General features: G+C 35.0%; 1 protein-coding gene across 1 annotated transcript in view; it reads right to left on the reverse strand.

Annotated features, from left to right (window-relative positions):
- PCDH15 (protocadherin related 15) overlaps positions 1-14,578 on the reverse strand; it is a 1,039,293-nt gene that overhangs the window by 400,704 nt on the left and 624,011 nt on the right. Inside the window, exon 8 of the mRNA XM_067710150.1 lies at positions 8,040-8,159. Coding sequence (XP_067566251.1) covers positions 8,040-8,159 — 120 coding nt within the window. The remainder of the gene's footprint in view (positions 1-8,039; positions 8,160-14,578) is intronic.

The raw sequence follows: 14,578 nt of genomic DNA on the forward strand, positions 1-14,578 counted from the left end.
TTTGTCCTGTAGCAAAAAGAATATTGGATTAGATCAACTCAAAGTAAATGCCCTGCTGTAATGCTATTTCTAAAGCTCTACCTAAGGAGGAAAAAAAGAGCAAAATTTAGTAAGAAAATATGGTTGTTTTTTAAAATTATTATATGATAAGGCAATGTGACAATAATTTTCAAAGTTTAGCGTATATAAGGATCATAGAAATGTATCACTTAGATTGCAGATTCCAAGTCTATTCCTCCAAATTCCAGAAATTCTCAGAAGTCTATATTTCTAACAAAACTCTTGGGTGATTCTCATGTAGAAAGTCTAGTTTTTACTTTGAGAAACACTAGACTAGAAGATAGAAAGGACCAAGTTAAGCATATAAGAGTTTTGGCATTTGCTTGTGATCTCAACTCAATAATAAGCTCCTATAATACATTTTTAAGATGGATAATTATTTCATTTTTCTTTATTTTGGAGCTAGTTGTGTTACGTTAAGAAATTGACTTGATGTTAGATTGGGATGAACTTTTAAATATAACTTGAGTGAAGACTCTCAAAGGTAATAACATGTTGAGCATTTAATATTTTGCGATTTTAGTAGTTACTAAAATTGTGCTTTTCTAATTCAATCTGATTCCTTTAATAATAAATAATACGTCAGAAGGATCCCATAACTCTGATATAGATATATGTGTGTGTGAGTGTGCATGTGTATCAGTGTATCAAGAGTATCTCAGTCTTATACTCTTGTCAAAGAACTGTTTGAGGTGGAAAGGGAGGTAGAGTCTGCACCCTCCCTTCCTCTACCATTTATTTTCCTCTCCTCTCATCCTTAGAGATTTGGTTCATCAACAAAGGAGAGGGGTGTAGGAACACAGTCATATCCTTTTTCTTAAGCAACCTACATTTTTTGGAAATAAGGCCCTGACCCTCTTTCTGTTAATTTTGGACACTGCTCTGTAAAGCACGAACTAGCACGAAAAGCACTACAGAACACTGCTCTGTAAAGCACGAACTTGTTTCTTTGGGTGATGAGAATTTAAATGCTGACCTCTACCTGCCCAGTGTTAATCAGGTCATTCCAATAATGACTAAGCCTCTTAATACCCACAGGCCCCAAACATCTGCTCTCCATCAGGAAAGGTCCACTCACAACTCCCTGGCAGTTTGGTGTCTCAGTAACTGTCAGACAAGGGGCAATTCTCCACTTAGTAAATGAGGGCATAGGGCAGTTTAAATGATTTTATCACTGTTGGAAGGATGAGAAAAAGTGTAGGAGGCATGTGTAATGCCCTTCCTTCACACACACACTCACACTGACTTAAGCAAAGAAGGGAGATGGAATGTTGACACTAACAATTCCGTGTTTCTCCAGAGTTGATTCCATCCCCCCACAGCCCTCTTTATTAACCTGTGGGAAGCTGAATTAGTACCAACGTAGATAAAATGACACCTCTCTGCTAGTCCTGTAAGGAGGTGTTGGGCTCCACAGTTGGAGATGATCTGGAAATGGACTATGAGGTACTTAGTGTTATTTGTTCTCAGCTGAGAACTCTGGTAATTCATCATTTTCTAATAAGCAGAAAAGATTCTGTTTGGCTTCTCATACCTATGCTATATTTACAAATACTGTTTTTGATATTATCCATTCAACTGTAAGGACTAGATATTCAGTTCAAAAGAAGAGAGATTTTTGAGACCTGCACACACACAGACACACACATACACATATACATGTATATCTATTTCCTGGTTATCTAATGACAGAACCAAGGTACAAATATGCTTTACTGGGCCTGTAACTGGGAAGTGGTGGGAACTTAGGTAACAAGGAAAACATTTCTCAGTCTCTCAGAGGCTGTTAAGTTCTCTTATTATTGTTTTTCTACATTTTTTTGGAATCTCTCTCTCCCCTCTCTCTCTTTCTTCATCACCTCTAATCTCTCTCTCTCTTTCCCCCTTTGTTCATGTTGAACAGGACTGTGACTTTATCTCTTAGTTTGAATAAACAGCACCAACTCTGTGTCCCAATCAGTCTGTAGTTGGTCTTAAGCTTGTCGTGGATTAATCAGGCCACCATGCCATTAGCTGCTGAACCATCCATGGTTTGGTGTGACTCCCCTAATCTGAATTACCTGAAGTGAAAAGTGGAGGGTTAAGTAAGATCATGTAGCCCTTGTCTACTCAAAAGGGACTATGATTTGAGCAGCAACATTCGTTTGCTCCTAGTAGAATACCAACACTCTGATAATTGTTTCTCTACTTCATACACACTCATTCCTCCCTGCCACATAAACACACACAAATATGTATATGCACATTTAGGGGTGAAGGAAAGATTACAATGCAGTTCCTGTCACCTTCTTCTAACCAATTTCGTAGGAAATTGTATTTAGAAGTTTCTATTTGGCTTCAAAAGTCCATATGTTATAAATTTAAAATGTCACAGACTCACAGTTAAACAACCTGGGTTCAAAGTTTTACACAACGAAGGACTTTAGGCAATGACCTAATTAAACACAAGTGTTCACAAAGCTCATGCTTTGTGAACACCTAGAGGGGTGGGATGGGAAGGGAGGGAGGGAGACACAAGAGGGAAGAGATATGGGGATATATGTATATGTATAACTGATTCACTTTGTTATAAAGCAGAAACTAACACACCATTGTAAAGCATTTATACTCTAATAAAGGTGTTAAATAAATTAAACAAATAAAATATCCAAATGATACCTATTATATTAATAATTTCCTTTTTCCAAATAAGATAAACTCCCCAAAATGAAAAATTCCACACAATACATGACAAATTATTCTCCTCATTTTTCCTGAATCTTTCTTTTTCCTTTCTTTTCTTTTCTTTTCATGTTTTAAAATATAATTAGTTCAGTGTATTGTAGATGGCCTTAATTTTTATTACCATGAAGGCATAAAAAAATAGTATTTTACAGTAACTGTGATGAGCATAGTACAAATCCTCTTAGTTTGCTCTCTAGCGGACACCAATAATGAGGTATTTACTAAATTATTTTCATCTGAAAATATCAGACGAGAAAGGATAGGTTATGATGCAAGAATAAAACCCCCAAATTAATAGAATTTTTTAAAATTAGAATTTTTTATTTCGTACCCATTCTACATATCTACACTAACACATGTCAGCAAGTGGGCTCTGTTTATGTTTTCACTCAGGGACTCGGGCTAATGCATGTTTCACCTCAACATGTTTTTCTCCAATCACTGCAGCAGTGGGAGGGGAAACGGTGACTTGTATTTGATTCTTTGCGCCCATATCTCATTAGCCAGAGCAAGTAATTTTCTCCAACCCAAAAAAGTTCACTTCTGGCATGTCTCCAAAAAGAGAAAGAGACAGAAAGTTTTGGAAAATAACACAAATGCTTTCGCTTTAAATTTGGTTAGTCAGTTAAGCAGTTCTTCATCCCCAAACTTCTTCTTTCTTTATTCTAGATAAAATTCAATAAAAACAATGGCAAAAAAAAAGTGCAATTTAAATTCTTCTGATTTTGTTAATAGGTTAAATAAAAGTGCTTTGTTTCAGTGAAGAGTTTACAACATTTGACAATTTAATTTTTTAAATTTTATTTTGGATAGTAAAAATGTCTGATTCTTATTTATTCCACATCTCCTAGTATAATTGTTCATCTACATCATAAAGGAAATACAGGTGTGGTAAAAAGGATCCTAATAATGCAAATGATTATTTTCAATTTATCCTCTATTAAAACCAGAATAGAACCTTCATTTCCTCTATTTTTTTTCCACAAACTTAAACAAAAAGACTCAAAAGTGCTTTTCCAAAGTAGATCAGTTTATACGACATTCAAAATGATGATAATAATACTGAACATTATAGTAGGTATGACAGATTCTTAAGGGAGGCCTCTCTATCCCCACTTGCTGACAAGCAACTCATACCTTTGTGTAATCCCCTCCCCTTGAGCGTGGGAAGGACCTCTGACTTGCTTCTAACCAATAGGATATGGCACAGGTGATAAACTGTCACTCTTGTGATTGCCTTATGTCATATAAGACTCCATCCTGCAGACTAGCTCTAGATACTCTCCTTGCAGGTTTAAGGAAGTAAGCAGTCAAGGAACTAAGGGTGGTTTCTAAGAGTGGAGAGCAGCCTCCAGCCAACATATAGCAAGAGGCCAAGGCCCTCTGTCCTACAACAATAACGGAACTAATTCTAACAGCAGTCTGAGTTTACTTGGTAGGGGATTCTTCCCTACTCAAACCTCCAATGAGAACTAATCTGGGCAACATGTAGATTGTAACCACATGAGAACCTAAGCAGTTCAGCTTAGGTTAAGCCACAGAAACTAAACAAAATGAAAGTGTGTTGTTTTAAACCACTAAGTTTGTCATCCAACAGTAGATAACTAATACATTATGCTAATTACCAAGCCTTGTCTAAAGGATTGGTGGTGACATATAGTACTGGTAATTGGTAACTACTACATTTGATGAGTCAATAATTTTAAGTGATATTATATTTTTACTTCTCTGATATTTAGGAACACATTACTATGAGAGTATCCTCATATTAAAAACAATATGCTCACTATAAATGACAAGATGGGAAACTCACCAAAATTACAAACTATAAAAACTATAAAAATATGGAAAATTTAGACCTGAAGATTATACTATCTGAAATTTAAAAAATAATAAATAAAAAAAGACAATTGGATACATTGGATAGTTTTAAGAATAGAATGGAGATGGCAGAGAACACTGTAACTTTGAATATAGATCAATAGTAAACACCCAGCTTGCAACCAAGTAATTAAAATATGTTGAAAATATATGAACAGAGCCTGTACCTGTGGAACAGTATTTAAATGCCTAATATGCCTGTAATTGGAGTCTCAGAGGGAGGAGTCAGGGAAATGGCATGAAAATATTAAACAATAGTGTCTGATAATTTCTTTCACTGGTGAAAGACAAATTTAGAGATTAAAGTTCAGCAAAACCCCTAAAAAAAGACAATTACAAAGAAAACTATACATTGGCATGCTCCCATGGTCAAGTTACCAAGCACTCAAAATTAAAATAAAAATCTTGAAAACAGTCAAAGAAAAATGGCACATTACATACTGGAAACATAATTCAAATTTCCATTGTCTTCCCTTATCAGAAACACTAGAGGCCAGTGTTTAAAGTGATGGGAAGAATTAATTAAAACATACTTTGGGGCTTCCCTGGTGGCGCAGTGGTTGAGAGTCCGCCTGCCGATGCAGGGGACACGGGTTCATGCCCCAGTCCAGGAAGATCCCACATGCCGCGGAGCAGCTAGGCCTGTGAGCCATGGCTGCTGAGCCTGCATGTCCAGAGCCTGTGCTCCGCAACGGGATACATTCATAAATTTCTACAAGGATGACTTGGATGATGTAAATGAGTGAAGTGATGAGGGTAAAAATGGATATACATATATTGTCTGAGTGACAGAAGTTTGCTTAATGGGAAAACATTAATTCAACCGTAGCTGATGCTGTCTTATTGGAAATCAGGACCAGGGTTGTCATACATCTATTTCTCAAGAGAGAAGAGAAAACTAAATTTGGATGTGAAATTTCATGATTTTTAGATTTTGGCTCAGAAATTATTTAAAATAATTTGTGGCCAAACAAAATTTTGTGAGTTGAATGAAACTCCAGGTCACTAATTTGTGATTTCTGCTAATGAATAATGTAGCATCAGACGGAAAACAAACAAAACAAAAAATAACCTAGGGAAAAAAAAATACCCTGAGATTTTTAAGTAGAACAGACCAATCTACACCTTTTACTATTTACCATACAGTGTGAGACTAATTTTAAAGAAATTTTTAACTGTGGTTGCAAAAGCCAGAGGGGGCCACATTTTCAGGTTACATATATTTGTAATACATACAAGTTTGTTTTAACTCTAAGAAATAAGCAGGATAATATTATGATGCTATTAATTATAAGCAGAATTTCTAGAGATTTAACAATTTAAGAATATAAAAGTCATCAGATAGCTCTTTCTCAGAGATTTTATAAGAGAAGAAACTGGCATTGAGGTTTGCATTAACTCTCTATGATGATTAAAGATGGATTCTCTCTGTAAGGATGTGACTTGGTTAATGCTTTCTCTTCCAATATACCCTAACTTAAGTGCCGTCATGATGTCTTATTCTTTTGCCTCACTGAATTAGAACCATGCCCAGAGAATTTCTTTCGTTATTCCATAGTAGCGCTAGCTTGCTAAAGTACATTGTTTTTTTTCTTTTGCAATTTGGAAACTGCATGTGAATGATTGGTTTATTCAATCTGTAGGTAATAAAAAGTACATATTATATTTCATGCCAAGCCCAGAAATCTCTGAAAAGGGGAAGCATTCAGAAGGAATTACTGCATAGCTAACAAGGAATTTCAGCCTCACAAAACTTCTAAAAGATACATTCCAAGGAATACATTTCTGTCTCGCACTATATCTAATCCTTGGGTAGGTTTGCAATGTAATAAATATTTCCCTAAAATACATGGCCTGGTCATTCTATACTTTCTTGGAGTTTCATTTTTACAGCTTGAGGAGTAAAGATTAGGAAATGACCTTCATAAAATATAAGCTAGAAACATGACATACACATACAATTAATTATTTTAAAAATCTAAATAGTAAAGAAAATAAATGGTTTAGAAATATTCTGTATAGTCAGCTGCCTATTTCTACTTAAAAAAAAATGTTTCTCTTGCCCTTTTCCCTTCTGCTGTTTCTTTGATCTTTTCCATTCGACTTCTGTGTAACCCCTCATACTTATTGTCCTTTTCTGTCACATTCTCATCATCTCCCCATCTCTTGGTTTCATTACCTCTGTCTATAAACATGTGGAGGCATACATTTTAGGGGAAAAGCAAAAACAAAATCCCCCCAAATATTCCCTTGACTCTGCTATACCCATGGGCCTTTTGTTTTGTTTTTAAATTTTTTTTGAAAATTTTAACTCAAGTGCTGCAACTATTTTCTTAGAGCACAACAGAGGAAGAGTGGAGCACATATTACTCTGAAATCGAGTCCTGACTCTCCAGCTTAGAGGTGGGTGTGTGTTACCAGGCAAGTCACGTCACCTATGAACCTGTGTTCACTTCTATGTGATAGAGATACTACTACTAACTAATTGATTTGTGAGAATAAGATGAGGAGATGCATTCACAATTCACTTAGTTCTCACAATCAATTTGTGAGGTAGATCTTATTGAGAGCTCTTAGTCTCTACAATTTCAACAGGTTTTTTAAAATTGTTTAAAGCTTATATAAGAAATATATAATTTAAAAACAAAGATACAATGTTAACTTCACTACTTTTATGTTCCTAATATTAAACCTAAAGGAGAAGCATTAATTTAAAAAGTCACTTAAGTGATTTTAAAACTATGCTTTGGGGAGCCCTTGGTGTTCTGAGAAGCTGCCTCTGGGAAAAGAGGAAGGGAAAGATGGCAGGCAGGACTTCCAGCTCTAGCTTCAAGAAAACAATTCTTATTTTATTTGTGTTACATATACTATATCATTGGGAAAAATAATTTCACAGCCTAAGGCACAATGCAGAAGCCCCACTGTCTAACGCAAAAAAAACAAAAACTGAAAAACCTATTGCTAGAGGCTTTGTCCTCTTCTCTACCTCAGGTTTCATTGGTGGAGAAGGGGCAGTGGTGGTATTAATTTGCAAGTTCCATAAAGCATACGCATCACATTGGTAATATCATATCCAATGATTTACTTAGAATGCTTAGGAGTCCACTAACATAATGGAAATTTAATTAAAATGACATATTATACCTATGAATACATTTTAAACTTTTACCTACAAAACTCACCAAAAACTAGCTTTTATAAGTATAGCACAAATATTTTTTAAAATATAATTTTGAGATAGTTATTAATAATAGTATAATTACTAATGTGGTTCCATGAGCTGAGCAATAGAGAAATATAATAAATATCAGCTGAAGTAAATATTAATTTTATTCCTTATAGTGAACTCACATTGCAAGTAGATATTTACATACCGGATCATCTGGATTATACTGAATAACATATTCTATCTGTCCATTTGGGCCATCATCTATGTCTGTAGCTCCATTGTCTCCTGAAAATCCTGTAAATACTGTGGTGCCAACTGGAGTGAGCTGAAAAAAAAACAAAAGGAAAACTGTCAATTCTCATTTGATCAACAGCACACCAGAAGTGTCCTGGCACAAAAACCAGACATTTGTTACACAAAGGAAAAAAGCAGGCAGTTGCCCACAACCAGAGATCTGAAGTATTTCAAAAGAACACTTGCAAACACATGAGTTCCTATAAAGTCTGAAATTTCCAACGCCATGGTCCTTGCTTTGGATAAAGAAATAGAAGGCCCTGATTCAGTGTGAAGCGCATTTGGACCAATTTATGATCATTAGCATCTTAGCTCCTATGGAGAAATGCATCTGCTGTTCCTCCTTAAAAAAACCTTGATGCATTAAGTTATCTACAAACTAGGATTTAAACTGTAAGAAGGAATTAGTTACTTTATTTTAAAATCAAAAACCATTTCAGAGAGATCAATGAAATCCAGTCGGTAATTACATGCAAGTGGCAAATTTAAGGGAGAGAGTTGGAGACAATGGATTCCCTGTCTGTCAGAGGAGAGAGAAAGCTGGGATATTCTTTAGTGCTTGTAGTATCGGTTAAGTAGAAAGCCATTGTGTGACAGAATTGAAGAAATGGTAATACCTTTTCATTTTGGATTAAAACAAAACATAAAATGGCATATAAGACCATGATTTCACATTTGGAGCATCTAGCTTTATTTCTTATTGATCTCCAACAGAGAATCACTGTTGTTTTCTCTTACTTGTAGGTCTTTGTATTCCTACATCCACAGTCCTGTCTTCAAGCTTTAGCTGGGATCCTTCTCATTAGTTACATTTCAACTTAAGTAAGTATTGCCTTCTTCTAAACCATTCCTGACAGAATTTCCCTACCCCACAGCAGAACATGGCACCCTTTTCGTTACTCTTATATTTCACACTTTACTTCTCTAATCATCACACTGTCACAATGAATAAATGAATTTAGTCAATAAACATAAGCTTTATGCCTCTAAAGAACACAGACTTTTAAATTTTATTCTGAGATATGTTTTGTTAGGTTTTAAATGGGATTCCTTAATGGAGAAATAGTTTCAGAGAGAAAAAGAAGGAGTTATCTCATTTACTTCTATTTTCAGGGGCTACAGGCGCAGATATCTGCAGGGATATCAGGCAATGTAAAAGAGTGAAGCAAGTCTCATGGGAATGGTGGCAACTGGGGAACACTTCCCCCTCTAAAATGGTAGCTGCTACTCAGCCTCAGCAAATTCTTGCCATAATGAAATATGGAGCCAATGTTACTACATCTTCTAATGTTCTAATTTTATAAGAAATCTCTTGGTTCTAAAGTCAGCAACAGATTTTAGAGAATTAAACTATGAATTTAATGCCCCCCCATACATCCTTTGGCACAGCAAACACAGGAGTTTGCAACCTCTGATTTAGAAAAATAATACAATTATGATTAAAGAAGTGATTTTAAAACTGTGCTTTGGGGAGCCCATGCTTTGGGGAACCGTGAGTACAAAGTAGCGTATTTATAAAGTCAGCTCTCCTGGCAGGCAGCTTTTAAAGGCAAACTTTGACTTTCTGCAGCTCAAAGAGAACTGAGGATAAAGTGAGAGGAGATAGTTTTAATAGCACATATATGAACACGGGCACACCTTGGGAAATGTTAGTTAACAAAAAGGCTTCCAAGCCAACATTTTAATATTTTTTTAATGTAATCCCTGTCCCCAAAGACATCATTCTCTCTTATAAAAATTCACCCACTCCTATGCAGTTGTGCCTTGGTTTTTAAATTATGAAAATTTAAAACTGAATGGCAACAAGTTGTTTCCAGATATCTAATAAAACAAACTTAGAGTATTTAAAGATCTTTGTTGCCAAAGTAAATAACTGTGCCACAGAGTTGAATTAAAAAATTAAAACAAGCAAAAGACAAAAGGAAACAAACCAAAAAACTTGAGCAATAGGTATCTGAAATTTTTGAAAATAGACTTCTGCCCCTACTTTAAAAATGTGGTATTTAGCTGTTGACAGCAAAGGACTCAAGTAGTATATCAAGTTATTAGTTCAGCATTTTATAGTGAGTTTTGCTCCCTTCCATATGTACAAATGTTGTACATTTAGGCCAAACATCTTAGCACAGATTGTTCGTTTTCACTACTGGAATAAGTAAACATCTACACACAGACATACACATGTAAAATGCAACGTTAAAATGGACCCATAATTGAGCTACACACATTAATTCATTATCTACCACGCGAATGGTGGACCTGTTCAGATATAGGCTAGCGTTTGGAAACTTTGAAGCTACTATAAGAGAAATAGCTAAGAAAAAAGAGGGTTAAGGCATTTTGTTTTAATATGGAAGGTCTGGCAAGAGTAAAATGGGTGCAAGAGTAAAATGGGGCAAGAGTAAAATGAAATGGCCTATACCAGATGCAAACAAGCAAAAGAGAGAGCATGCAAAATGGGTTTAACAAATAGATTCCAGCAACTTATTTCACTCATTTTCTTTATATATATATATATATTTATATATACCCAACAAAAATATATACATATCTATGTACACAACAAAAATATATACATATCTATGTACACATACACATATCACATATATAAATTCACACATATCACTGTTACTTATTCTTATTACAGAGACATGGCACTCTAGTGCTTTCTGAATTTCTAAATATTACGTGGAGGTTGAAAATTTTCACAGGACAGTCAGGTTGTTTGTTCTACCTGTGTTGCGCTATACATTATTATTTACAATTTTCAGGGTACATCTGCCATACAGATGGTCATGTTCTGTGCCCTTTAACATTTCAATGAGTCTCAGAAATATAAATTTGGTTTTCTGAAGAGCATTCTATTCATGGGATGATTATCAGCTTGGGCACCTGCCTGAGGGTTTCACTTACTTATTTAGTTCATGTCTTTTTCCACAAATGATTTTATACAACTACTGGGAAAATAAAGAAAAATGCATAAATGTACACATAAGTTAAAGAAAATAAAGCCAGAAAATTCAATATTTCAAGAAGATGCATAAGAGAAATTTGAATGTAAAAGGTGAGCAGTTCTCAGTTAATTGATTATCCTGTGAGCCACAGCTGCTTGAGCCAACCTAAGAGAAGAGAAAATTTTCCTGACTAATCTTACTTGCAATATTTCCCCACAGAAGTATTGTATTCACAGTTTCATATAAATATAGTTGATTCTCATCATCCATGGTAGTTCTGTACTATAAAGACACCATGAACACTGAATTAACAAATACTGAACCAATGCTCCTAGGGGGAATTCAAGGTTATTACATTGCTGAGGGGAACACAGGATTAAGTTCCTGCAAGCCTCTGGTTACAACATTTTCATCAACAAATCAATACATAACCTTGTTTTATGGTTGTTTCTGTTTAAAAACACTTTATTTAATATGTTTGGTCTATTCTACTGTAGATGCTCTATATTGCACTTTTCATTTTATTGACTGAATTATTCAGCTCCAGAATTTGTTTGGTTCTTTTTTTTATGAGTTCTATCTGTTTGTTAAATTTCTCATTTTGTTCATGTCTTGTTTTCCTAATTTCACTGAATTGCCTTTCTGTGCTTTCTTGTAGCTCATTTAGTTTTCTCAAGACAGTTATTTTGAATTCTTTATCAGGTAAATCACCAAGTTCCATGTTTTGGAGTTCGATTACTGTAGGATAATTGTTATCTTTTGGCGATGACATGTTTCTTTGATTCTTTGTGTTTCTTGGAGATTTGCATTAGCTGCTTTCGCATTTGATGTAGCAGATACCTCCTCAAATCTTTTGTAATTGTGTTGCAGATATTTTTCTTGGTCACGCTTACATCTGGGGTTTTCTTCAACCTTGTATGAATATACCACATATGTTGCTCCAACAGAGGGCTGGAATCTCTCCTCGAGAGGAATGGACTTTTACAAAGTCTCTTTCATCCACAGGTGTCTGCCCAAGTCAATATTACCCAGGTTTCCCCAGACCATGACCCAGAGGAGTTGGGGCCATTTCACTGCTCAGCCAGTTCAATGGCTTCTGCTAGTTCAAATTCCAAACCAAGGTCTCTCTGCCTATTACCCAATGCACAGGTGGGCAGAACTACTTCCAGGTCTCTTTGCATATAGTGTTGGATCCCACAGCTACAGCAGAGGTACTTTTGTTCATAGATAGATGCTAATTTTTATTTGTTCAAAGCGGGGACTTAAAGAAGGGACATCTTACACTATCATAATGTTGATGTCACTCTAGGGCAACTTTATATTCAGCAAAGAAATGGTATGTTGTTCATTTTGAAGAAAATATTGAGAAGGATGAACCTTGGAAAGCACTCCATAAATCATAATATTGTGTTAAATGTACATATTTAGTGATAGGGTAATGCCACTGGCATCAATGGCCTTGTATTGATAGGTAACAATAATCTCCTGACATTTATATCTATTATATATTTCTTGGAGTCTCATGTAATATATTTACATGAAAACTGACATTTTGGTAGAAATAAAATGCTAAAATATATAATTTCTGAATATCTAAAATAGTTTTTTATACATATTTTAAACCAATGCCTTCCGATAGACTTCAATGGCTTTAATGATTAAAGAGAAAATGTACAAGAGTCCAGAAGAAAAAAATATTTTTTATAATAAACACAACTAAAATAACACCACTTGAACTAGGAAATAATTGATACAAATGATGATATTATCCAGTTTTGAAAACCTTCTCAAGAAAAAGGCACCCCAAAGGAATAATTTAAAATGCAATTGGTGTGATATTACTTTCTTACATACTTCATCAAGAATCCAAGTGTTTAGTTTTCCCCTCCCCTCTAAAAAGGATAGAACTTCTGAAGGGTCATGGACATTAAATAAGCTGAACTAGAATTCACTATATAATGATTTACATATAATAATCATTTAATGACAGAACATCAACAATGGTAGTGGGTGCTCTATATCTACTCATAGACATTATCAAAACAGAAACATTGTCTTTAGTGGAGCAAGATTATGTATAAGTCTATATTGGACTAATACATGTTTATTTTTCAGTTACAAATATTGTAATCTGACTTACTGTGTACTAGACAGCTATTTTGCACCAATTATTCTCTTAAGAACAAACACAAATGATTTTCTCCTATATTTTTGTAGCATGAATCCATCCTCCTTATAATTGTTAATTTTATGCCTCAACTTGACTGGGCCATGAGTTGCCCAGATATTTGGTTAAATATTATTCTAGGTGTGTCTGTGAGGGTATTTCTGGATGATATTAACATTTGAATTGGTAGACTGAGTAAAGCAGATTGCCCTCCCAAACATGGGTGGGCCTCATCTAATCCACTGAAGACCTGAATAGGACAAAAAGCTAGTAAGGAAGAATTCACTCTCTGTTCCTGACTGTCTTCAAGTTAGGACATCTGCCTTCTCTTGCCTTCAGACTTGGACTCAGATTGGAATTTAGACAATCAATTCTCCTGTTTCTCAGACTTTGGCCTTGGACTAGAACTATACCAGCTGGGTCTTCAGCTTGACAACTGCTAATCTTAGAACCACTCAGCCTCCATAATCGTGTGAGCCAATTCCTTATAATCAATCTCCCTTGCTATATCCCTAAATCAATCAGCCTATCTATCTATCTAATCTATCTATCATCTATGTATCTCTCAGTTCTGTTGACTAATACACTCCTGATCCAGTTTCTCAACAGTGAACAAATAAAATTGAGTATTTGATTTTGCACAGGTAAAGATTCATCTCCCATCTTCTAACTCATCAAGGTCTATATGGCTACTGTATAGCACTTTATGGAACAATTGCTGATTTAACTGCAACAGGGGCCATAATATCTTTTGGCACTTTGATCATACTCCATGATCCTTTGAAGATTATCTACAGTGATTCCATAGTCATCTATACAAGATATTGTAAATTCCTGAACTCTAACTTATGTTGTCCTGGAAAATACACCTATTTTAAAATGATAGTTACTGTCTTCTTCTGCCCCTGCACTTATTTTCAGGCTCTTCTCATTATACTGCATGATATAAAGATCATCTTCCATAAAAATCTTTCCAAATTAGAAGCCACTCATGCTTTGGCTATAATTCAGCCTTTAACCTCCTTCTCTGAAAAAGTAATTTTATGAATCTCTCTTGCATGTCATCCCTGCCTTACAAATACGCTTTAGAAATAGTAATATATTTAAAAACCAATGGGGTCCAACAAATGAAATGGAGTGATGAATTTGTAAACAGGTGCATATTACTGAGAACTTCAGCTTTTTCTCACAATTGCAACATTACATTATCTCTGAATCTGTGATTATTGACTGAGAGTTTATTATGGGCCAAATCACTGTTTCTATGACCATTATGTTGGTTTTATATTAACTCATTAATATAACATTTGTTTTACTCAAACATTCAACCAA

The sequence above is a fragment of the Pseudorca crassidens genome, chromosome 16 (assembly GCF_039906515.1).
Source record: "Pseudorca crassidens isolate mPseCra1 chromosome 16, mPseCra1.hap1, whole genome shotgun sequence".
NCBI classification, from domain to species: domain Eukaryota; kingdom Metazoa; phylum Chordata; class Mammalia; order Artiodactyla; family Delphinidae; genus Pseudorca; species Pseudorca crassidens.